Raw genomic sequence first — 24,438 nt, forward strand, 5'->3', positions numbered from 1 at the left:
ACAAGCCCCCGCTCCGCCATGTTGGGAGTGGCGGAAGCGGCCGCGCTCCCCTGGCAGCTCTCGGGCACACGGGGCACCTCAGAAGCACAGACAGCTCCTGTCCTGTAGCATGGATGAAGCTCCTCTATCCCTCATGGCGACGAGGCCGTGCAGTCTCCTGTCCCGGCTGTGGCGCTGCGGCGGCTCTGCCGCCACTCCCATGATGGCGCGGCCGTGGCGGAAGCGGAAGCGCGGCCGGCGGCGGGCGGAGCTGTGCCGGAGCCATGGCGGCCGTGCTGCAGCAGCTCCTGGAGCGGGCCGAGCTCGCCAAGCTGCCCCGCGCCGTGCAGGGCAAGCTGGAGCGCTTCCTGGGTGACCAGCAGGGCGAGATCGACGGGCTGCGGGCCCGCCATGAGCGCTTCAAGGTGGACAGCGGTGAGCGCGGCCGGCGGGCCCACGGTCCCTGTGCTGGGGGAGGCAGCGCGGGCACAGCGCGGAGCGCGGTTCTGTCTTCCACGGGCTCTCGGGGGTTCCCTGGGGGCTGTGAGGCCGGGAGGGGCTGGGAACGGGCGTGCAGTGGGATCTGAGCGGTGTTTGTCTCGTTTTGTCTCCTGGAGTGTATATATATATATATTTATATATACTTTAAAAATTTTTTTCTCTTCCTGGTGTTTGGTTTTTTTTCCCTCTTGCTAAGGGGCGTTCAGGGTTAAAACTGCATTCGAAATGGTATTAAAGAACAGCTTTTGGCCAGGTTTTTAACAACCATTGATACGCACCAGTCTGACGAGGAGTGGCTGAGGGAGCTGGGAAGGGGCTCAGCCTGGAGAAAAGGAGGCTCAGGGGGGACCTTGTGTCTCTGCACAGCTCCTGACAGGAGGGGACAGCCGGGGGGTCGGGCTCTGCTCCCAGGAACAGGGGATAGGAAGAGAGGGAATGGTCTCCAGTTGCATCAGGGAAGGTTTAGGTTTGATATTGGGAAAAAATCCTTTACTGAAAAGACTGTCCATCCCTGGCAGAGCTGCCCAGGGCAGGTGTGGAATCCCCACCCCTGGATGGATTTTAAAGCTGGGTGGATGTAGCATTTGGGGACATGGGTCAGTGGTGGCCTTGGCAGGGCTGGGCCGTGGTTGGACTCTGATCTTAGGTGTCTCTTCCAACCCAAACAGTTCTGTGCTTCAATCTGCTTTGGTCCTCGTTATGGAGCAGAAATACAGCTTTGTTCACCCAGTTCTGAAACAGCTTTAGGTTTATACTTTACTGTTCAATTCCATTCTGTAAAATGGCCCTCATGGAATCAATATTTTTATTTTGATTTGGAGATGAGTTGATAACAGAACAGTAACACCAGCAGAGAGCAGGGACAAGAGTGTAAGGTTGTGAATATGAGTTAATTTGTAGAGGATGTGACATTCTTTTGATACTTCATACTTCTCATACTTCATACTTCTTCTGCCTTTCAGTTTTTCAGTCTCTCTCATAGTAGACATCTTGGTAAATGTATTACTAAAGTGTGGTGTAAAATTAAGGTAACCCACAGATTTTAGAAAGATACTCTCTTCCAGATCCATTCTTCTCGTGTGTGGCAGGAGGAGCAGCATTGTTTGAAATTGTAATGTATGAGAGGAGGAAGATAAACAGACAGCCCTCAGTGCTTCCTTAGAGGCCCGTCCTGCCCAAGAGTGGGATTAATTATGCTTTTACTGAGTATTTTACACAGAAGCTCCATTTCACAGTTACTGTTTTAGATCACAAAAATTCACATCTAATTCTTTGTTTTTTCGCTGGTAAGGGAATAGAGCCCAGGAATTAATTTTAAGAAGTCTTCATTAAAAGATTCCCCAGATCAAATCCCTTAATACCTGGGGATATGTGGATTTTACTTGGAATGTATAGAAATACTTCAGAAATGAAAGAAGTTTTAAGATGATGAGCCCACACTGCATAATTGGGCTGATACAACATCTCTACTTACATCAAAAATGTTAAAGAACTATTTAGATTAATTAGGCTCTTTCTTGATGGACAATTTCACAGAATCATGGAGTGATTTGGTTGGAAGGAACCTTAAAGCTCATCTCATTCTAACCCCTGCCATCAGCAGGGACACTTTCCACTAGAGCAGGCTGAAACATATCACAATTTCTGGAAACACAGCACTTGTCTTGCTAGCACAGTGTTTTAAACAGTGTTCACTCAATGTGGAAATGCAGGTTTTTGCCTTCAAAAATGTTGTGGTGTGTTTTTTTTTTTTTCCTTCCTTAAAATTCTCTTACAGTCTTATTATTTTCATATATTCTTTTTAGAATGCTCCTTGGTAAAGGTGAGAAGGAAAAAAATGTTTATGATGTGAAACTGAGATGACTTTGTTCTTTTGCAGAGCAACAGTACTTTGAAGTGGAAAAGCGACTGGCTCAGAGCCAGGAAAGACTTGTAAATGAGACCCAGGAATGTCAAACTCTGCGGGAGGAGCTCAAAAAGCTTCGTAAGTGGAGCTGTAACATCCCTAAGTGCTGGGCAGGACATTCACCCTCCAGGCCAGGGTTGTGGGCACTGCCTCAGGGTGTGCACAGGAGCTGAAAATCTCCCATCGGCTGCATTTGTAGAGATGTGTTTTGGTGGTGTGTTCCAATATTAATGGAATCTGTTGTTCTCATGGCAGAACAGCCCCTTGCTGGGTTGTAGCAGTGCAGGGGGCTGTGGATGGATCCTCACAAAAGCTGCTTCTGCTTTAAGCAGTGCCTTAGTCTGCCTCAGTGCCCCTCGCCCATCCAGGGCAGGGTCTGGCATTCTTCTCTCTCTTTTGTTAAAAATGTTTGTCAGGGAAATTGTGGCTCTGTTGCATTAGGAGGGTGAGTTCTGTCACATCCTAGTGGAGATCCCTCACTGCTGTTCCTTCCCCCCAGATGAGCAGCTGAAGGTGCTCAATGAGAAGAACAAGGAGCTCGAGGCTGCCCAGGACCGGAACACAGCCGTGCAGGTACTGCTGGGGCTGGCCAGGGGCTGCCATCCTGGGGCTCCCTGGCCCTTTGCAGCACAGAGTGCACTCACTTCTCAGTGGAGAATATCAGGATCAGCACCACTATAAGCTCAGGGAGATGCTTACATGTCCATGGGGATGTGTGTGCAGGAAAATTGCAGGAACTTTTAAAAAGGTGGTGTTTTAGCAAACTGAATGACAGGTGAGCAGGTGCTTTTGTTTTAGTTTGCATGGATGGTTCATTCCAGCTGAAACCTGTTGTGAAGTGACTTTAACCCAAACCCCCAAAATTCTGTCAAAGGCATAAACAAAACTTCTAGTTTTCCCCATCCTTTCCCACTCTCTGGCACAGTTTTTCTTGTGTTATGCCCAAATGTCACTGGGTTGCAGGATGAGCTGGCAGATCCAGCAGAACAGTAATTTTGGAGCAGGAAGCTAAAAGAAGTTTATTAGATTGATTTTTCCACAATGAGAGATGGATCTCATTGTTCTCCCAAAGGAACTTACCTGGGCCTGACTGAGGTGCTTTGTAGTAACACCTTGAGAGACAGTGTAGCCTGTAAATGATCCAAGTTTGTTGGCTTTGTTTTGATTTTTATATTGGTGCATGTAAATTGCATTGTTTGGTTATTTATATTGATGCATTGTTTATACTGGTGCATGTAAATTGCATTGTTTGGTTATTTATATTGGTGCATTGTTTATACTGGTGCATGTAAATTGCATTGTTTGGTTGTTTATATTGGTGCATTATTTATATTGCTGCATGTAAATTGCACTGTCATTCCTTGTTTACTCTGTTACCCCTTTTATTTAACCAAACAAAGCTGTTTCAGAAAATTCTTGACTATTACAGCTGTCTTTCCAAGAATATTAAAATGAAATGCAGTTTTGAACAGCTCCATTGTGATTTTCCTGCCCACTCTAAGCCTCTTATCCCAGTGTTCAGTTGGCTGGGGTAGCTCACTGAGGTTTAGCTCACTGCTGTGTGGTTCTGAGTGTAAGCAGAGGCCATAAACTATTCCAGAGAGCTGATCACATTTCTTTATTTCCTTCTGCAATCTTTTTCAGAGCCAGTTAATGCGAGAGAAGGAAGAACTGGAAGCTGAGAAGAGAGACTTGGTCCGAACCACTGAAAGGCGATCTCAGGAAGTTGAACATTTAAATGGTACAGCCAGGAGCACAGTCCTTACATACCAGGAAATAACACAGTCATTGCACAAAGACACCACTTTGGTGCTTGTTTTTCTCCATTTAAAAATGTGCCTTATGCAGTATCCTAGTGCCCAACATGCAGTTACATACAAAGTGTCTTGCCTGTTGTCATTCTTTACAATTTAGTAATTAAAGCTGTTACACAACAGGTTTTTCTAACACTGATTTCCCTCTTCCAGAGGATGTTAAACGTTTAAATGAAAAGCTCACAGAGGCCAACACAGAAAAGGCAAAGCTTCAGCTGAAATTGGATGAACTTCAAACATCAGATGTTTCCATGAAGGTGAGGAGGGCTTTGTAAGCACAGTGTGTTCTGCTTGTTTGTGTGTGATGTAATCACCATTTTGTTATGATTCCTTGGAAAGTAGGTCAAGTGAGTGCCTGTTATTTATAGCAAATTCTTTTATTATAAAATTGGTGGCTGTGACTAGAAGTGAGATCTATATTTCTGGAAGAGAGGGGGTATCAGGCTGGGCAAACATGTCCAGGCCTTGGACTGCTAGGGAGGACTTCAGCTCCCTGAAGGGAGTTAGAAAGGAGAAAAATAATGAGCTGTGAACCTGTACCATTACTTTGTGGGCAGAGTAAACTCCATAAAGAGAGGAGGAAGGGACAAAAATCTCAATATCGTAATTAATTTCCTCTAAAAGGCTACTAATCTTGTTCTTGTTCCCAACTAATTTAAACTTGGAAGAAACTAACTCAAATGGCAGTAATTTGTTGTTGCTTGATAGTTGTAACTTACTACTAGTGTAATAAAGAGCACTGCCTGTATTTACCAAATTACAGTACATTTTTGCTACTCCTTCTCTAATTAGAGTCATTTAATTGGCTGCTTTATTTTCTGTGGAACCACTACAATCACAATGTGCAATTCTCTTTTCAGTACCGGGAGAAAAGGCTGGAGCAAGAGAAGGAGCTGCTGCAGAACCAGAACACATGGCTGAATGCTGAGCTGAAAGCCAAAACAGATGAGCTGCTCCATACTGCCAGGGAGAAAGGCAATGAAATCCTGGAGCTCAAATGCAGTCTGGAGAACAAAAAGGAGGAGGTAATGTAATCACTGAGTTATCATTTCTTAGAAATTACACCACCTGATTAACAGTGTTAAACAAAGCCAATACTTTAATGACTGTATTTGAGTGGCCCTGTATGCTCTTCCAGCAACTTTTGGGTTTGTTTTTATTTTTCAGTTAAAAACAATGAGACAAGTATTTTCCAAAATAAACTGGACTAGGAGCTAAAAATCTTACATAGTGTCCTTACTTCTTCTTTGAATAGGTTTCCAGAATGGAGGAACAGGTGAACAGCTTGAAACAGTCCAATGAAAACCTCCAGAAGCATGTTGAAGAACTTTTGAATAAATTAAAGGAGGTGAGACAGCTTGAAATATGTTAAATGGCATTGCAGTTGCTCCCACAAATCAAACAATTAAATGAGTGAAATAGAAATAGTGGAATCCTCCCCTACCCTGTCTCCTCTTTCATTTGCCAGGCAAAAGAGCAGCAGACAAGCATGGAAGAGAGATTCCACAATGAACTGAATGCCCACATGAAATTATCCAACTTGTATAAGGTGAGTTGGTTAATTCCATTATAACTCTAGTAGGGTCTGAATCTTACATAATGCAAGCCAATTTGAAGGTTTTTTCCCCACAAAATTTGGATGTGGAAAGGCTGACTTCCATTGCAGGACTTTGTGAAACATGCAAAACATTGTCTCCTTTGCTGCTGTCTTAGTCAGCATTTAGACTCTTACATTGTTTGTATTATCTTGGAGAATAAGCAAAACTGGGCTTGAAATAGTAATTTTATGCTAACTATTTTGAGGCTTCATGTTGTAAAAATGTGTTAATATCTTAGGATCTGTTGGAAGGAAAAAGTTTATGTGGAAAGTATGACTGTGCAAGAGATTCTTCTGAGTTAGAAGTTCATTTATGAGCACTGCAAAGTGTTGATGACTTGGTTAAGACCCAGCTGAATGTCCTGTACTGTGTCAAAGACAGCATCTAAACAAGTAATATTTGTTCTGTTTGCTCAAAGAGTGAAAAATACCATGTAACTCAGCTGAAATGTCCAACTGCTTGCTCTTTGGTTTGCATATTTTAGTGCACAGGTTACTGAACTCTGCTTTGTGAACTGTCTTGCACAAACACCAAATAAACATTGTACAGCTTTTGCATTTGGGACATCTCAAGCTGTAAGCAAAGAGGCATAAACTGTTATATAATATGAGTCCCTAAAAATACTATTTTTCAGACTATTTGACATAGAGTACTGAAAATTCCAGTTTTCTTTAGTTAGAAGAAGGAAAGAGCCAACACCAGCTGTAAACAGCTGATTGTTTGTTTGATGACTGATTGTTTTGTTCAGCCATTAAATTCCTTTATGCTGTAAACAGCTAAATAGATTGTATTGGGAATTGCCACATCAAATTGTTGTCTGATACTTCTTACTCTCAAGAAGTTTGCATCAAAGTGAGTCTATCCACATGGAAAGGACTGACCAGCTTAGGTCAGTTTTTTGCAGAAACCTGTTCATGATTTGTGGTCAGTTTAGGCTTTCTTGTAAACATAGGGCTGCTGTTGCTCTGTACTAAAGGTGAGCAAAAATGCTTTCTTCAGAGTGCTGCTGATGACTCAGAGGCAAAGAGCAATGAGCTGACAGGAGCAGTGGAAGAGCTGCACAAGCTCCTGAAGGAAGCAGGTGAAGGTAAGCTGGCAAAGGGAGGAGAGCAGTTGGGCTCCTTGGAGTACCTTGATGCTCTGAAAAATGGGGTTTTTGTGTTCCTGAAAGGAATTTCGTTGGGCTTTAGGGGGGTGATGGAAATACTCGTCCCTTTGTAACAAAAACTGTACCTGACTAGTTGAATTTACTGATGGTTGGGAAACCATTTTCAAATACACCTGGAATTTTACTATGGATTTTGATAATTTTGCAAGATATGTCTTCACTTTAGCTTTTTTAGTTTAGATTCCTTTTCACTGCTAAGGACAGTTCATACTTTTGCCCTTTTCCAAGCAAAGGTGATAGGCAATGGTTCATGCTTTTCTCACACTGCTGAATTTTCTTATCATGAACTTCTGCAGATCATATAAAGTAAAACTTAAGGAACACAGCTAAATCCTGATACTTTTAAAATAAAAACAATCACAACACACAACCTGCTTGTCTGATTGAATTTCAGCTAATAAAGCAGCCCAGGAGCATTTGGCTGAGGTGGAGGAGTCAAAAGCCACCATGGAGAAGGAGCTGAGAGAGAAGATCAGTAAACTGGAGAAGGAACTGGAGAACGCCAATGATTTACTGTCGGCTACAAAGCGCAAAGGTGGGATCAGCTGGCACCTGAAATACAGAAACTCTTGGGCTTTTATGGTCTGTCAGGGATATTGTGCTGAATTTCTCTAAGAACCAACTGCATTAATCTAATGTAATCTTTGTTAATTTTTAATAATTCATTTTAGAAGCTATTTCATATATATACATATGCTTATATATGTATATAAATATACTCCCCTCAGCAGAAAATGCATTTCTGTCATAGTTTTTTGAAGTTTTTTTTTAATCTGTTACCTTTTCAAAGAAAATGGAGGGGAAACTTTTCTTCAAGGCTGAATCAGCCTGCTTTTAGTGGTTTTCTGGAGGGGGAAGTGGAGATGAAAACTAGTCTTATTTTCCTGTATGAAAAATAGGCAGCAGTGAACAAACCTCTTGTCCTTAAATTTCTGTTAATGTTAAATTTTGCTCAGTATTCACTGTTTTAGCTATGTCCTTTTTGTTGTTTGCTTCATATGCACAGTTTCTAAAGGATAGAGAGCAGGAAGGAACAGAGGCATGGAGTACATTTGCTCTTTCCCTGTGTTAATTTAATGAAAATAAACCAGTGTTCTGCTGCTCCAAACCTCTGACAATGTGCTAAAAACCCGAGGTTAAGCTTTGCTCCAGCTGTTTCAAGTGCTCATGTTCTGAAGTTATTTAAATTTTAGAAGTCCTAGTAGCAATATCTTTTCAGCAATTCAAATAAAGCCAGTCAAGTAGGAGAGTTTCTGGTGGGGATTATTGCAGTTTTTGGATGGTAATTGTGGGGTTGTATCTCCAGGAGCCATCCTGTCCGAGGAGGAGCTGGCAGCCATGTCTCCCACTGCTGCAGCAGTGGCCAAAGTAGTCAAGCCTGGCATGAAGTTAACTGAGGTGAGTGAGCACAACCTCTCCAGCAGTAAAGCCCTTGGATGCCACAATGACACTGAGAACAGAAAGGTTCAGCCTTGGGGCACTCTTTGGGTTTGCGATCATGCTTGATGAAGGCAACGAAGTCTTCCTTGAGGCAGACTTCTCTTGCTAAGTTACTGAGATCTTTTTCAACATGCCTTACAGGTTTTCTTTAGTAGATCAAATTCAGAAATAGGTGGGTTTTGTTAGTATAAACTAACTTTCTATATGCATTTTTCGCAGGAGCAGCCTTTTTTTGCTTATTTACATAGTGTTTTAATCTGTACTGCTGTGCCTAAACTTGCAAACAATTAACTATAGCTCATACAGGTTCTAGGGGCTTTCATGCTTCTGTTTATGCAATTTGTGTTGTTATTATTTGTTACTGATTGTTTTGTCCAGCCATTAAATTCCTTTATGCTGTGTTGCTGGCTTTGATATTTCTGTTGTCTTAAATTTGCTTTAAACTTAGACCTTTTACATAGACTTCTTCTATTGCAGACAGTTGCACTATACAGTTTGCCATTTTAAAATTAATATGTGTAACTTCTTTTCTATGATATGAGTCCTATAATCATATTTTAAAAGTCCAGCTTGTTCTTCTGAATTACCTAGTTCAATTGTATAAAATTGCAGTGCTTTAAGGTATGAACTGTATCATTACCAGTGGTTCTTTTTAAAGAGATCTGTACAAGCATATCAAAACCAAACCAAAACCTTTTTGTTGCAGCTGTACAATGCCTATGTAGAAACTCAGGATCAGTTGCATATGGAGAAGCTGGAGAATAGGAGAATCAATAAATATTTGGATGAAATAGTGCAGGAAGTAGAAGCCAAAGCCCCAATCTTAAAACGTCAGCGTGAAGAATTTGAGCGTTCCCAAAAAGCTGTTGCAAGTCTGTCTGCAAAGCTTGAACAAGCTATGAAGGTCAGTGTAAAATAAAAGAACATGTATAGTTTTGGAAAACAACTTAATTTAAAAATCTTTAAACCTAATTGCTGTTGTAAGTGTATGAAATGGATCTATCAGTCAACTTTTATTATGGGAAAAGATGTGTTGGACTTTCTGGCTTGTGATTTTTGGAACTGTACAAAGTATTTTACAGAACCAATGTATTTTGTAATTTTTTTGTAGTGGTGATTTACAGTCTCTGATTTTCTGAGAGAGTAGGTTCATTTTAAACAAAGTTAGTATTTATTTGACATAAAATTGGACTTCAGTGCTTCCTTCCCACTGGTTTTAAAGCATGCACCTGTACATTACAAAAGAACATGACTTCTAATTTTGGAACACCTAGAGTTTAACCTTGGGCGTGTAACTTTACGGAGAAGTTTGGTTCCCCAGGCATGTCTGCACAGGCTGTTATCTCTCTGGAAAGGAATGTGTCCAGTTGAGGTGTGATGTTTACTCCTGTTGGTGTGCTTGCAGGAGATCCATCGCCTGCAGGACAGTGCCGACCAGGCCAACAAACACGCCTCCTTCTTTGAGAGGGAGAGCCAGAGACTGGAGGTGCGAGTGAAGGATCTCTCCCAGCAGGTACAGGAAACATTGCTGTGGTTAAATGTGCTGCTTGCAGTTCTGTGTTCATGTGCTGCTGCATTTCAGATGTTTACTTGGAAGTTGCATTCAGCCACAGTCATGGAGACTTTGGTTGTCCTAAGTATGTTGATGACATTAAAACTTCTCCTCAGGACAGCATGATACTACTGCTTTCAAAATTGGAATAAGTTAACTGGATAGAAGTGGTACTGCTTTAGGATAATATTATTAAGCATATGACATGGAAAACTCATATATATAATTTCTTTGTTAGTTTGGACAGTCCTGTGATCTGTTCACAGAACTGAACAGTTCATGTACTTTTGATTTGTTGCCTTTAGTCAAGCTATTTTTTCTGTCACATAATTTTCTTGAAAGGATTTATTGATTATAATTGTACATTTTATGGAAAACCCTTTAATTTCCAAGTCCTAATTTCCAAGTCCAAGTCCTAACATGTTGTTTTTCAGAGAAAACTTTAGAGTCTGTGCAGGCCTTACACGAGGACTGTTCTCTTTCAGATCTGTGTGCTGTTAATGGAACTGGAAGAAGCCAGAGGCAACCACGTGATTCGTGATGAAGCAGTGAGCTCTGCTGACATCAGCAGCTCTTCTGAAGTGATCACTCAGCACCTGGTGTCCTACAGAAATATCCAAGAGCTTCAGCAGCAGAATCAGCGTCTCCTCGTGGCTCTTCGGGAGCTGGGGGAGGCAAGAGAAAAAGAGGAGCAAGAAACAACATCATCTAAGTAGGTCACCTCTTCCTTTTCATTAACTTGGTACTAATTAGTAACAGGGATTCATTCAAGCATTTTTCATTTTTTTACTTCTGATTGTTATTAATTGTGTGCAGCAGCTAAATAACTCATAAAAGCAAGTTCTTAATAAGCTATAGGACCTTCAGGTTTCTATTAAAATGGCTTTATAGCTTTATATCTTAGAATAGGTCCTGTCATCAAAACCTGAAGTAAAAATAATTGTCAGTCTTCTAGTGACTGATTTCACACAACAGAGCTGTTTTTAAAAAAGATAAGTTTTTATTTGGGTTAGCTGAAGAAAAAACTGCATGGGTGCAAATCTAAATCACTACTGTGAAGGCCAGAGGTGTGAATTCCGTGTGAAACGTTCTTAGCCTGACTCTGTCTACTCATGCTACTGATATTTTTGAAGCTATTCACATGAATAGAATTCTGCTGTTCAGGAAAGAGGCCTGCTTTCTTTTTTCATCTGCAAATGGCAGCCCAAAGGCCTGTCTCCTGGAACCTTGCACGATTTTGTCATAGGTTCACCGAATCCTTAAGTTTGGGAAAGATGTCCAGGATCGAGTCCAAGCTATGCCCCAGATATCGCCAGCCCAGAGCACTGAGTGCCATGTCCAGGCCTTCCTTGGACACCTCCAGGGATGGGGACTCCACCACCTCCTTGGGCAGCCCCTGCCAATGCTTAAAAAGCCCCTTCTGTGAAAAAATTCTTCTTAATGTTCAACTGGAACCTCCCTTGGCTTAGCTTGAGGCCGTTCTCTCTCCTCCTGTCCCTGTTCCCTGGGAGCAGAGCCTGGTCCCCTCCTGTCAGGGAGCTGTGCAGAGCCACAAGGTCCCCCCTGAGGCTCAGCCCCTTTCCCAGCTCCCTCAGCCCCTCCTGGTGCTCCTGACCCTTCCCCAGCTCTGTTCCCTTCCCTGGACATGCCCAGAGCACCTGGAGGTGGCTGTGTGTGATGTTGAAGGCTGTTGTTGTTGTTCCAGGATCTCTGAGCTGCAGAGCCAGCTGGATGAGGCTCTCAGTGAGCTGCAGCAGCTGCGGGAGTCGCGGCAGCACCAGCTGCAGCTCGTGGAGTCCATCATCCGCCAGCGGGACATGTTCCGCATCCTGCTCACCCAGACCACGGGGGCCATCATTCCTCTGCAAGGTACCCAGGCTGCAGGGGCTGTGTGACCTGCTGTGGCAAGCAGAAGTGTTGCTTTAAAACCCTCTTTACCTTCCTATAGCTTCAGGTATGTTACCAGAGGAGATCTGTCTTACATCTACTCCAAAGCGCCCGAATTTACCTCAGTCCATGGCAACTCCTGCTCCAGTGTCTATGACCGAGTCCGTGGAGACTGTGGAGGCCAAGGCTGCTCTTAAGCAGGTACATTTTTCAGTAGACACTGCACAAAGCTGTCCCTGTTTATTTTTACTTGCTTTTTGTACTTACTCACTTTTATGTCTGTTCTCTTCTGCAGTTGCAAGAAGTTTTTGAGAACTATAAAAAAGAAAAGGCAGAGAATGACAAGCTTCTGAATGAACAGAATGAAAAGCTTCAGGAGCAGGTCACAGACTTGAGGTCACAAAATGCCAAGATATCCACACAGCTGGAATTTGCCTCCAAAAGGTAATTCAGCTACATAATATCATTGCCTTACATGTTCTCTGGCTGCTTGATTTTGTTTGTTCACTTAAACATTGACACTGTCTAGTCAGCGTAAGAATGTAAAGGAAATACTGCTGGTGGGCTCAAAAGCAGAAACTGTAGTTGAGTGAGGCACATTTGTGCAAACTGAAGCATAAAACCATGAAGCCCACAGCAGTGTGCGTGCCCCTGTTGAGCTGGACAGTGGCAGAGTTGTTTTGCTGTGTTCCCTGGAAGGTACGAGATGCTGCAGGATAATGTGGAAGGCTATCGCCGGGAAATCACCTCCCTGCATGAGAGAACCCAGAAGCTCACAGCTACCACTCAGAAGCAGGAGCAGATCATTAACACCATGACTCAGGACCTGAGGGGAGCTAATGAAAAACTGGCAGTGGCAGAGGTCAGTAACAGTGTGTGGCACTGCAGGGTATTTGAAGGTAGTACAACAGTTTTCCTTATGATTGTCCTGAAATGTCTCAAGTGAAGAGTGGAGATGTAAGAACATTCCAAGGTGTTTCAGTTTGCAGGGAAAACAGAATGTCCAGTAGTTCTGTTCTTACTATTCTTGGCTTAATTCACACAGATTTTAAAATAATACTAAATTCAATGGATGGGTTGTGGATTGACAACAAAGTTTTTAATAATTTGTTGTCTTAAAGGTGAGAGCAGAAAACTTGAAAAAAGAGAAGGATATCCTGAAGATGTCAGATGTGCGCCTGACTCAGCAACGTGACTCTCTGCTGGTTGAACAAAGAGGACAGAACTTGCTGCTCACCAATTTGAGAACAATTCAGGTATGTGGCGCTATTCTTATGTCCAGGATGGGTCTGTCTGTCAGGCTTTTCAATAAATACCCATGAAAATCAAATTAAAGACTCATGGGATTGAGTCTTAACATGGATTTTTTTGTGGTTACAAATCAGCATGATATAAAATACTTCAACAACTTGTTTCAGCAAGTTTGGGACTCCTGTCCTACATTATGATACTCTGTCATTTACCTGGGCAAGGTCCTGAGAATTCTGAGTTGATGAGAAGATTTTCACAATCAAATGGAAACAAAACACATGAAACAAAGTTGAAAGGAAAAAAATCGTAATGACAATACTTAGAATGTATTTAAGGATGCACATTTTATCATGTGACAGTTCTGTTTCTCTAGTAGATCTTTTGGTGGTTTTTTAGTCAATGGCATTAGACTGCATAGATAGTAGATATTCTTCTAATAATATTTATGGTACTAACATCATTAATGAAACCTTTCAAAGCTAAGTCATACATTGTAAGCACTACTTTTCATCATTTTCTGTATCTACCTATTATTTAATTATTCTTGGGGTGGGAGAAATGTTTTGACAACTTTGTATGAAGTGCTGCAGTAATTCAGAAGAAAATTATTGAGGTATGTTGTAAACAAAATGAATTGGTCTCTTTTTTTCAGGGAATACTCGAAAGATCTGAGACAGAAACAAAGCAGAGACTCAATAATCAGATAGAAAAGCTTGAACGTGAGATATCTCAGCTGAAGAAGAAACTGGAGAGTGAGGTGGAACAAAGACATTCCCTCACCAAGAATCAGGAGGTGAGTATAAATGTGCTGCACTTGTTTGAAGGAAAATAAAGCCCCAGGTGCTTCTGCCAGAGTGCAGTGTGTTCTTCTCCATAGCTGACATGTAAAGCCACACTTGGCCTCTGTGCCATTTGGGAATAATTGCAAACTAAAGAGCCCTGTGCTTGCAGGTTCATATCCTGGACCTGAAGAGGCAGCTGGAGACAGAGACCAACCGTCACATCAACACAAAGGAGCTCCTGAAGAATGCCCAGAAGGAAAATGCCATGCTGAAACAGCAGCTGAACAACACTGAGGCCCAGCTCACATCCCAGTCCTCACAAAGGTCTCCAGGGAAAGGTAAAATCTTCCTCTGCAGTTAATTTCTCTTTATGCTAAGCATTACTATCTCAGAATGGTAAAATTCACAGTCCATAATAATTGGAATTGGGACAGCAGTACACTAAATAATAAATCACTTTGTTACTGCATTCACATATTCAGGCAGATAGTAACCAGCATAATTTGTTAATGTAAACTTCACATCCAGGCAATCTTGGACAAAGGGGAAAAATAATGCAAAACTTCTTAAAGAATTCCTTTTATTGTTTGAAGGAGCTTAAATGTATTAGGCTACATAGTTTTAAATAATCAACAGTGTTTATTATAAGTCCTTATTTTGGTGAGGGCTTACAGTTTTATTCAGGGAAGCTTTGTGGCAATAATTGTTTTTATCATATTATCCAGAAATTGCTTCAGTTTTCATAAGAACAGAGGTTTTAAGGCTAAGTTAAATCTCAGTTAATGAACGTGTTCTAACAATGCAGGTCAGCCTAGTACAAATGAAGATGTGGATGATCTTGTAAGTCATCTGAGACAAGCTGAGGAGCAAGTCAATGACCTGAGAGAGAGGCTCAAGACTAGTTCCAGTAATGTGGAGCAATACAGGGCCATGGTTCTCAGCCTGGAGGAATCCCTCAATAAGGAAAAACAAGTAAGTAGTTAATTACTTATTTTTATTTACTTTGTTTTTTAGAGTAAAAATTCACTACTGCTTGTGATTTTTCATATTTTCAGTGTTGTTCTAAATTAGGTGCTGAGAATACCTATTCTGGCTTTAAATTGTTAACAAAATTCCAGTTTTGTATCAGAATAATGTATTTAACTGGATAAAAAGTGGATGTCATGATGCATTTTAATGAAGGTGACAGAGGAAGTTCGTACAACAGTTGAAGCTCGTCTGAAGGAATCTTCAGAATATCAGGCACAGCTGGAAAAGAAGTTGATGGAGTCAGAAAAAGAAAAACAGGAACTGCAGGAGGAGAAGCGTAAAGCTGTGGAGAACATGGAGCAGCAGGTATGCACTGACCCTCCCTGAGATCTCCCAGGAATGAGCTTTCAGAAAGCTGCCTCAGCTTCACTTGGGTTTCACACTATAGCAGTGCCCTGATCCAGGTCTTTCAGAGTGTACACAGAGTGCCTGAATTTGTGAGAGGTTTCCAAACACAAGCTGTATATTGATAGTGTCAGTTCAATATTGTAGTGATTGTGTGTTTAAAGCTGTCACTCTCTGCCTGAACTTTGAGCAGGAAAACATAAAGTAGCAGCCTTTGTGAGAGGTTTCAGAAGGAAACAAAATGACTGTAACTAGAATTACTGCAGGTCCAACTCTGAAAGTAAAGGATTATATTTTTACTGGGAAAGACCTCTGTATATTAATAAGTCAAAATATAGAAAGTATTTGTCTCTTTTAATACCAATTTTAATTTATAAGTAATAAAATAATCACCATTATGAATGACTGTGTTCAGTACTCTGCAAATACTTTGCCACTCAGTCCTCTCAGTCCTGTTCTTACTTTGTTTTTGTTGTTCCTCTGCCACTGCAGCTTTCAGAACTGAAGAAGAGTCTGTCAGCTGTGCAGTCAGAAGTTCAGGAAGCTCTTCAGAGAGCCAGCACAGCTCTGAATAATGAACAGCAGGCCAGGAGGGACTGCCAGGAGCAAGTATGTTTGTGGTGTTTGCCTATTTTAGCCAGGGTCAACAGAATTCCTGTTAACTTTCAGTTGAATTCAAAACTAAACTTGTTACTCAGGAACTGCTGGAGGCGGGAAAAACTCTGGGAGAGCACATTCTCTATTTTGGGAGCAGCTGCTTATTGAATGCAATAGATTTCTGTTTCTAAGGTCTGTTTCATTATGTAAAAAGATTGGCTTGGGAATGTAATTAACTGATTTTAATGAATTGCTGCCTTCATGCCCTGAGGAGATGACTGAAAATGCTCCCAACGAGATGGGGAAAGTATTTTTCTAACCCAAAAGATAATTGTCATCTTTTATGACTCTGGGGCAGTGTGGTATTTAGTAGCAGCTGGTAAGATTGTCTTGTTAACCAACTATTTTTTAAAGGGAATTTACTTTTCTGCAGATGAGAATTCCAACAGCACTAATTGGTTTCAAGGATATAAAAAAACTTTGGACTGTTTAATCCAACCCCAAATGTAGTAGATGGGCTTTTCCATGTTTCCTGTGCTTGAGAATAGCTGGGATTTTGGGTAGTGGTTTTCTTTTTGCTTTGTGGTCACTTGATTTTGTCTCTTTGTACAGATCAAACACACAAAATAAGGGTAGCAGAGTTGATTTATTCTGGTTTTGTGCAGGCAATGATGGCTTCTGAAGCTCAGAACAAATATGAGCGGGAGTTGATGCTTCATGCTGCTGATGTGGAGGCACTACAGGCCATCAAAGAGCAAGTTGCCAAGAACGCAGCGGTGAGGCAGCAGCTGGAGGAGGCTGCTCAGAAAGCAGAGTCTGAGCTCTTGGAATCCAAAGCCTCCTGGGAAGAGAGAGAAAGAATGATCAAGGTGTGATGGGCTTTGTTGTTTCAGTGGGTTTTTTCAGTTAACAGAAATTCAGCCACAGAAATCACACTCAGTGAATGATTTTGTTGTAGGATGAAGCTTCAAAACTTGCATCCCGCTGTGAGGATCTGGAGAAACAAAATCGATTATTACATGAGCAGCTGGAGAGCATGAGCAATAAGATGGTGACTTCCATGAAAGAAGCCATCCCAACTGCAGCAAATGTTTCTCTTAGTGAGGAAGGCAAATCCCAGGAACAAATCTTAGAAATTCTTAGGTAACCTTAGCTCTGAGTTCCTTCTCCTGGGGGTTATAAATTAGATTTGAACTTAGATAATTCTATATTACTTTATACTTGAAGGATAATGTTAAAAATCCAAGTGCTTTTTTCGCTGATGGGAGATGGTTGTGCTAGTTGAGAACATTTTCCTGGTGTGAAGTGGTGTTGAACTCCTCCCTGCAGGTTTATCCGTCGGGAGAAGGAGATTGCAGAGACAAGATTCGAGGTGGCGCAGGTGGAGAGCCTGCGGTACCGCCAGAGAGTGGAGCACTTGGAGAGGGAGCTCCAGGAGCTGCAGGACAGCCTCAACGCTGAGAGGGAGAAGGTGCAGGTATGGCTGGGGGTTAATGCTTGTGAATTCAATGAGTACAGGGCTGTTCTGTGGCTGCCTGTGCCCAAAAATAATTTTTTGAAAGAATTTGGGGGATTTTTTTAACTGGGATTGCTTATAACCAAATGGAGTATCTTGTTCCAAGTCTTGTGAGAGTGTGTAGCAATTCCAAAATCTCATAATTAGGGTAAAATAAAGATAATTTATCTTATTTTTTTTTTCCTCCCATCTCCTACTTCCCAATGTCTTGAATGTACATGTGAAATAATAAATACCATGTTAGATTTCCAAGGTGGTGTTATACCATATCCGGAGTATATGTGCCTATGCAAGCAAAACAAATTATTGAGTTGACTCTTTCCACAGGTAACAGCAAAAACCATTGCGCAGCATGAAGAATTAATGAAGAAAACTGAGACCATGAACATACTCATAGAAACTAACAAGATGTTAAGGGAAGAGAAGGAGAGGCTGGAGCAAGAGCTACAGCAGATACAAGCAAAGGTTAGTACTGATAAACCTTTCAGATATTCAGTGTAGAGTTAAATGATGGGATATAACATTGCTAATTACAGTAAATATGTGATTTACATTATAATTATTCCTTTAAATCATACATGAATGAGGAAACTTTACATTTCCAATTTTAAAAGACTTTGGTCCATCTGCAGTATTGGAAAGCTTGAAGTTTACTTCCATTTAGATGAATCTGAAAGTCAGTGTTTATCCTTGGCTAGAGGTATACCAAGAGCAGGGATATTATCAGCAATTACATTAAAAATGGCACAAGAATGCATATAAAACAGACCACAGCTTTATTAAGAGTTTAAAAGTGAGATACTGCTTGTTTTAATGGTAACCAATGCATTGGATTTTAACATTAAAAATCTCTCCTGTACCAAAGTACAGAGTGAGCATCTAAGATTGGGAAGTTGCCCCAGTATTTTTTTTCTCTGTAGGATCATCCTCTGCTGTTGTCCTTGTCCTTTTCTCTTTCTCCAGCTGGCAGAGAGTTAGGAAAAGAAGGCAGAGAGTTAGGAAAGAAGCTCTGTCATGGCTTTCTCTTGAGGGATTCCTTCAGTCTCCTGAGGTGCAGAGTGTAACCCCTTACTGTGCTTTCTCAGGTACGCAAGCTCGAGGCAGACATCCTGCCCCTGCAAGAGTCCAACGCTGAGCTCAGTGAGAAGAGTGGGATGCTGCAGGCAGAGAAAAAGCTTTTGGAAGAGGATGTTAAACGCTGGAAAGCCCGAACTCAGGTGGGGAAATGCCTCCTTTCAAAGAACATAACGTGGAAAAAAAAGCCCACCAGTTAAACAACTAAAAAAAGTGCTACATCTCCTTACGAAGAATAAAAAGCTAAGTGTGTTTGAATTATAAAGCATTGTTCACGCAGCTTCAGAGTTGGCTATTCCATATCAAAATGCAAAAGCAGTGGCTCTAATTCAAAGAGATTTTCTGGCTATAACTGTGTAATTATTTTACAAAACTGCCCCTCTTTTCTTCCCCTTCCAGCACTTACTGAGCCAGCAGAAGGACACTGACCTCGAAGAGTATCGAAAGCTGCTCTCTGAGAAGGAGGCAAATGCCAAGCGTGTCCAACAGATGAGTGAAGAAACAGGCAGGCTTAAAGCAGAAGTTGCCAGGTGTGGTATTGGTCAATTTGTAAAAAGTTTGGTGCAAAGCAAAACATTCTGATTATACATCTGAAAGTGTAATTTCTTAAGTGTCTCTGTGTAACTGTGAAACATTTGGTATTCTTTCTGTGGCTTGATTACAAGCAGGTAAGGTGAAGTGAGAGTTGTTTTGCAAGCTATTAGCTGAAATTATTCCAGAGTAATGTATTGTAGAATAATTTCTGTTCTGTATTGCAAAATCCTAGAAAATGTAATCCACTACAGATAATGCTAGTGATGTTACATAAATAAGGGATATTGAAATGTATATATGTTTTCAAGCATCTCATTTGCATCTCCCTCTGATCTCTTGTCATTTAGAACTAATGCATCCTTGACTACAAGCCAGAATCTTGTTCAGAGCCTGAAGGATGAAGTAACTAAAATAAGAACAGAAAAGGACACTTTGCAAAAAGAACTGGATGCTAAAGTGGCTGACATACAGGAAAAAGTGAAAACTATAACACAGGTCAAGAAAATCGGTCGCAGGTACAAGACCCAGTACGAGGAGCTGAAAGCACAGCATGATAAGGTAGGTAGAACTGAAATGGAGCATTCCTTAGAGTTCCTGGGGTTTGCCAGAACTTTTAACCAATCACTTGGCACACAAAACCATCTTGTGAAAGTAATAATGTTGTGATCAGGTAGTCCTGTTCAGCCTTGTACCCCTTGCTGCCTTTCAGATGGTTGCTGAATCATCAACTCTGCCTTTGGCAGAACCACAAGAAGACCAAGTTTCTGCCCAGGAAGTACAGGAGCTAAAAGACACTCTCAGTCAAGCTGAAGTGAAGACAAAGAATTTGGAGACTCAGGTTGAAAGTTTACAAAAGGTAAGAGCAGTGAGTAATTTCAGAGTACTGTTCTCCACTGCCAGTTTTAAGTGTGTAACAGTGAAGAATGGGGAGGGTGTTTTAATGTGTGTCACAGAAATACGGGAAGTGACCAATTGTGCCTCTACTTTCTTGGGAAAGAGGGATCTTGAGCCTGGTGTAAATCCTGGGTTTAATGTTTCTAACATTATGTCCTGGAAGAAGTGGGAAAGAGAATGCTGTTCTCCAGCTCTTGCATTCAGAGAGGACTGAACTCCTGTTGTTGTTAAGAAGCTTTTTAACCTTTATCCAATGGCCAGTTAATACCAGCTCCTTGGAACTTGGCACCTATATTTGCCAAAGTGGTTGGTTGTGGCCAACAATTGCAATCTTTCTCTCTCCCTAGACAATAACAGAAAAGGAAACTGAAGTTAGAAATCTCCAGGAGCAGATAATGCAGCTACAGACAGAACTGGCCCGTTTCCATCAAGATCTACAAGAGAAGACTACACAGGAAGAACAGCTCAGGCAACAGATCACAGAGAAGGAGGAGAAAACAAGGAAGACCTTGCTTGCAGCCAAGCAGAAAATTGCACAGTTAGCTGGTATTGTATTTCTTTTTTTTTTCTGTCCTTAGAGATGTTTGATTATTTCTATGACAAAACCTTTAGACGGGATGCTTGAAAATTATGGCCTGCTTCATATTTTACTAAAAAGTGTTTTCTAGACTAAATGCTACAGGGATTGTTCTAAAGTTTAAAATTTAATTCCTTCAGAGGATGATAAAATACCTGAGTAGCCTGAACATTGAAAAAATTTTACTTACTTTTGACCAGCCAACATGATTATGTTTTTGATCCTTCTGTTGATTAGAGCAGATTGGCCTTACTAACAACTTGGGTAATCTCCCCTTCCCTAAATGTAGAGTTGCAAAACACATTGTCTCCTCTGTTTGTAAATGTCACTGAGAGGAATGATGGTGTAAGAGCTTGCTGAAAACATCTTGTTCTTTTGGGACTACTTCTTTATCTATTACATATTTTTCTATTTTAGTTTCTTTTTATCTAATTGCAATTGAAAAGAAAAATGGCCATATTGCCTCCCAGATCTCCTTTTATAGCTTAACATTTTTAGGATTTCAGAATACTTCAGTGACCTGATAAAACACTCAGGTGTTCAGTGTGCAGATTCAGCAAGGCTGGACCCTTTCCTGTTCCACCAGGTACAAAAGAGCAGCTCACAAAGGAGAATGAGGAGTGGAAGCAGAAGAGCAGCTCCCTGGAGGAGCAGAAGACGGAGCTGGAGGTGCGGATGAGCGCCCTGAAGTCCCAGTACGAGGGGCGGATCTGCCGCCTGGAGAGGGAGCTCCGGGAGCAGCAGGAGCGGCACCACGAGCAGCGGGATGAGCCCCCCGAGTCCACAAACAAGGTACAGCATGTAACAATCCTGCCAGGCAGCCCTGGCACAGCAGCCAGGCCACCACTGCCCAGCCTGGACTCGGGTGCCACCATGCCCTGGTCTTGGAAATCCACAGGTTGGCCTCAGTAAGGGTTCAGAATTAAATTAAGTTTCCTGCCCTAATCAGAGTTCCCAGCACCAACAAGCAGGCAGTTCTGCCATTCACTGTGAATCAGTCAAGGAGCTGTTCACGCTATGCCCTCTATTTTTGTATTTTACTCATGCATTCAGTATAATGGGTTCATGTCTCAAAGCTTCAGAAAATACCTGAGCAGTTACCAAATTGTTTTCCAGCCTTTGTATGGCTGGTATGATTTGGTTCAGGGAATTTGCCATAATTACAATACCCAACAAGCATTTCTTTCACAGACTTGTTAGCAAAGAGCTGAAGTGTTTTCCATGTTGCCTGCACTGTTTCATGCCTGACATGATATCTCTGGTTTTTACTAATAGGTCCCAGAACAGCAGAGGCAAATCTCACTCAAGTCTACTCCAGCTTCTGGTGAAAGAGGAATGTGAGTTCAAGGGGTTTGCAGAGTTTTTGTGGGTTTATCATTATGTAGTTGCTCTTCTTTTTAGCAAATCACTGGCTTTTCATAATTTTTCTTAAACAACTGCAAAGGTACTGACTGACATAGTGCATTCCTCCTGTTTTCTCAGCTACATCTAATCAATAGGGCTTTTAAGCTGCAAGCTGGTATATTAGCCACCAGGAAGATGGTATCTGAGAAACATGGAAGATTTTTAAAAAATGTTTTCAGACTTCAAGGTTTTTGAAGTTGTGTAATTTTGATTGTTAATTTGGTTTTGGGAAGGATCTTCCTTGAGCAAGAATGAGAAATGGACTGAACAGATAACTCTAAATGACAAAATAGTCATTTGCCTAAGCTCTGAAATGGGAAATATTGCTGTACTAGTGAGCTGGGATAACAAACTCCCTCTCAGCTGTTATGAAATGCATCCTTTAGACAGCAAGACTTTAAAAAATGTCTCTTAAAATTTGGCTGCCCCTTGTCTCAGCCAAGAGATGATGTCACTCTGTATTGAGTGAATCAGTTTTGATGTAAGATGTGTTATTCGCTGTAATAAAGTTCCAGCACAGCCAACATTTTGATCTGTTACTAGATTCCCACTTGATTACCTTGGAAGAAACCTGTCAGTTCTCCAAGCTGGATAAAATGCTATTGATGGCATAGTGTGTCTCTCTTTTTCAACTATAAAAAGTTTTGAAGACAATTTCTTAGGCTATTCTCAGGCTTTTAAATTCAAAAGCTTTTAAAAAAACAGTGTTTCTGGCTATGAAAATATACTTGTTTGTTATTTTTAAAGTCTTTCTGTACCATGATGAGACCGATCTCCTGTTTTTCAGTGCCAGCACTTCAGATCCTCCAACAGCAAACATTAAACCAACTCCTGTTGTGTCAACTCCCAGTAAAGTGACTGCTGCTGCAATGGCTGGGAATAAGTCTACTCCAAGGGCCAGCATCCGTCCCATGGTGACTCCTGCCACGGTCACCAATCCCACCACTACCCCCACAGCCACAGTTATGCCAACAACACAGGTGGAGACTCAGGAAGGTGAGATTTTAGTGTAGTATAAGGATCCTCAGTACTCAGAAGTGCTGCCTTAGCCTTGAAGTGTTGGTGGCAGTCAGTTTGGAAGGGCCTTGGACAGTGTCACTGTCCCTGCATCTCTTGGTATGTTGCACTTCTATGACCATTCTACTTGCAGCAAAGTTCATGGTTCCTCAGCTGGAGATGTGCATAACACAAATTCATCTGCAGAACACTGAATGTGCTTGTTCAGGGTTTCCTGAGAAGGAGAATGTGAGCTGTGCTGGATGAATGCAGACCCTGACTGTGCTGCTGTTTGCCTTGCAGCCATGCAGTCGGAAGGACCCGTGGAACACGTCCCGGTGTTCGGCAGTGCCAGTGGCTCCGTGCGCTCCACCAGCCCCAACGTGCAGACATCCCTGCCCCAGCCCATCCTGACTGTGCAGCAGCAGACCCAGGCCACTGCCTTCGTGCAGCCCACCCAGCAAAGCCACGCTCAGATCGAGCCTGCAGCTCAGGAGCCAGCCCCTGCCATCGTGGAGGTGGTGCAGAGCTCCCAGATAGAGAGGCCCTCCACCTCCACAGCCGTGTTTGGCACAGGTTGGTGTCGTTTTGTAGGCCTGCCTTGCTCAATAGTTCCTTGTAGGTAGCTCCAGTTGGGTCCTTGGTCAACCAGGCTTCACATCAGTTTGGGCCTTTTTCTCCTCCCTTAGTTTACTGTACATTTTAAGAACTTCTGAAGTTAGGCTTCCTTTTTGAGCTGTCAGAAGTGTTGCCTCTGAAATGCTGTTGGCACTGCATTCCTTAAAGCAGAAAGAAAATAAAACTTTATGTTTGTCTTTTTCAGAGCAGCTTTGCTCTGAAGGTTTAATACATTAAAACTTACTCACTCTGTTTCCATGGCACTATGAGCAAGGTTAATTCTAGGAGCCATGAGTAAGCTCCTTAAGCTTGAGTTTAAAATATAGGAAGTGCTCTAAAGCTACACACTGCAATGCACTCTTGCACATCTGTTTGGTCTACACAGTGTAAATAGAACATTTATTCCCCAGAAAAACATTTCTGCAGACTGTTGGGGTTCTCTTTTTCCAGCTGATACTGTTAAAGATGTTGGGTGTACTTGTCCAAAGCAAAGATGGTGGAAGAAATATTTGGGTTGTACCCTGAGGCTTATACTTAGGGTCAGTTAAGTTGTGAATAAAAGCCTGAGAGTTTAAGACTTGTAACTAAAGGGATTGATGTTTTCCTGGCCTAGGAGACAGCTCAGTGCAATTCTGATTGTTGTTGTCATTCAGTGCAGAAATGGAAGTGATCTTCAGAGGAAAATACCAAAGCTTTTGATTTCTGGTTTACAGATGTGTTGTTCTTAAAATAACTGAGAGATGTTTGCAGTTTCAGCTACCCCCAGTTCCTCGCTGTCTAAGCGCTCCCGAGAGGAAGAGGAGGACAACACTGTGGAGAACTCAGACCAGATCTCTGAGGAAACAGTGGATGCACCTACTTCAAAGAAACTGAGAATCATGCAGAGAGTTGGGCCTGAGGTTTGCACAAACATAAATTGCTACTACTTAATCTTTGTAGGATTTGAATGGGAAGAAAAAATGTGTTACTTCAGAAC

At 41.8% G+C, this 24,438-nt stretch overlaps 1 protein-coding gene across 5 annotated transcripts in view; it reads left to right on the forward strand.

Annotated features, from left to right (window-relative positions):
* Positions 1-262: 262 nt before the first annotated feature.
* The window catches only part of TPR (translocated promoter region, nuclear basket protein), a 33,497-nt gene continuing 9,321 nt past the window's right edge, over positions 263-24,438 (forward strand). For all 5 annotated transcript variants that reach the window (XM_063165441.1, XM_063165443.1, XM_063165444.1 and 2 more), the window contains exons 1-38: positions 263-414; positions 2,360-2,464; positions 2,886-2,959; positions 4,031-4,127; positions 4,354-4,457; positions 5,061-5,225; positions 5,456-5,548; positions 5,669-5,749; positions 6,798-6,885; positions 7,361-7,501; positions 8,273-8,364; positions 9,113-9,310; positions 9,812-9,919; positions 10,444-10,670; positions 11,664-11,827; positions 11,907-12,046; positions 12,141-12,289; positions 12,545-12,707; positions 12,967-13,101; positions 13,749-13,889; positions 14,048-14,216; positions 14,684-14,850; positions 15,061-15,213; positions 15,745-15,861; positions 16,515-16,718; positions 16,808-16,992; positions 17,179-17,326; positions 17,693-17,830; positions 18,451-18,582; positions 18,839-18,969; positions 19,321-19,531; positions 19,683-19,829; positions 20,215-20,413; positions 21,031-21,236; positions 21,720-21,781; positions 22,636-22,844; positions 23,148-23,420; positions 24,213-24,361. In XM_063165441.1, the coding sequence (XP_063021511.1) occupies positions 264-414; positions 2,360-2,464; positions 2,886-2,959; positions 4,031-4,127; positions 4,354-4,457; positions 5,061-5,225; positions 5,456-5,548; positions 5,669-5,749; positions 6,798-6,885; positions 7,361-7,501; positions 8,273-8,364; positions 9,113-9,310; positions 9,812-9,919; positions 10,444-10,670; positions 11,664-11,827; positions 11,907-12,046; positions 12,141-12,289; positions 12,545-12,707; positions 12,967-13,101; positions 13,749-13,889; positions 14,048-14,216; positions 14,684-14,850; positions 15,061-15,213; positions 15,745-15,861; positions 16,515-16,718; positions 16,808-16,992; positions 17,179-17,326; positions 17,693-17,830; positions 18,451-18,582; positions 18,839-18,969; positions 19,321-19,531; positions 19,683-19,829; positions 20,215-20,413; positions 21,031-21,236; positions 21,720-21,781; positions 22,636-22,844; positions 23,148-23,420; positions 24,213-24,361 (5,616 nt within the window). In that variant the 5' untranslated portion in view covers position 263. The remainder of the gene's footprint in view (positions 415-2,359; positions 2,465-2,885; positions 2,960-4,030; positions 4,128-4,353; positions 4,458-5,060; positions 5,226-5,455; positions 5,549-5,668; positions 5,750-6,797; positions 6,886-7,360; positions 7,502-8,272; positions 8,365-9,112; positions 9,311-9,811; positions 9,920-10,443; positions 10,671-11,663; positions 11,828-11,906; positions 12,047-12,140; positions 12,290-12,544; positions 12,708-12,966; positions 13,102-13,748; positions 13,890-14,047; positions 14,217-14,683; positions 14,851-15,060; positions 15,214-15,744; positions 15,862-16,514; positions 16,719-16,807; positions 16,993-17,178; positions 17,327-17,692; positions 17,831-18,450; positions 18,583-18,838; positions 18,970-19,320; positions 19,532-19,682; positions 19,830-20,214; positions 20,414-21,030; positions 21,237-21,719; positions 21,782-22,635; positions 22,845-23,147; positions 23,421-24,212; positions 24,362-24,438) is intronic.

Source organism: Melospiza melodia, chromosome 11 (assembly GCF_035770615.1).
Source record: "Melospiza melodia melodia isolate bMelMel2 chromosome 11, bMelMel2.pri, whole genome shotgun sequence".
Taxonomy (NCBI): domain Eukaryota; kingdom Metazoa; phylum Chordata; class Aves; order Passeriformes; family Passerellidae; genus Melospiza; species Melospiza melodia.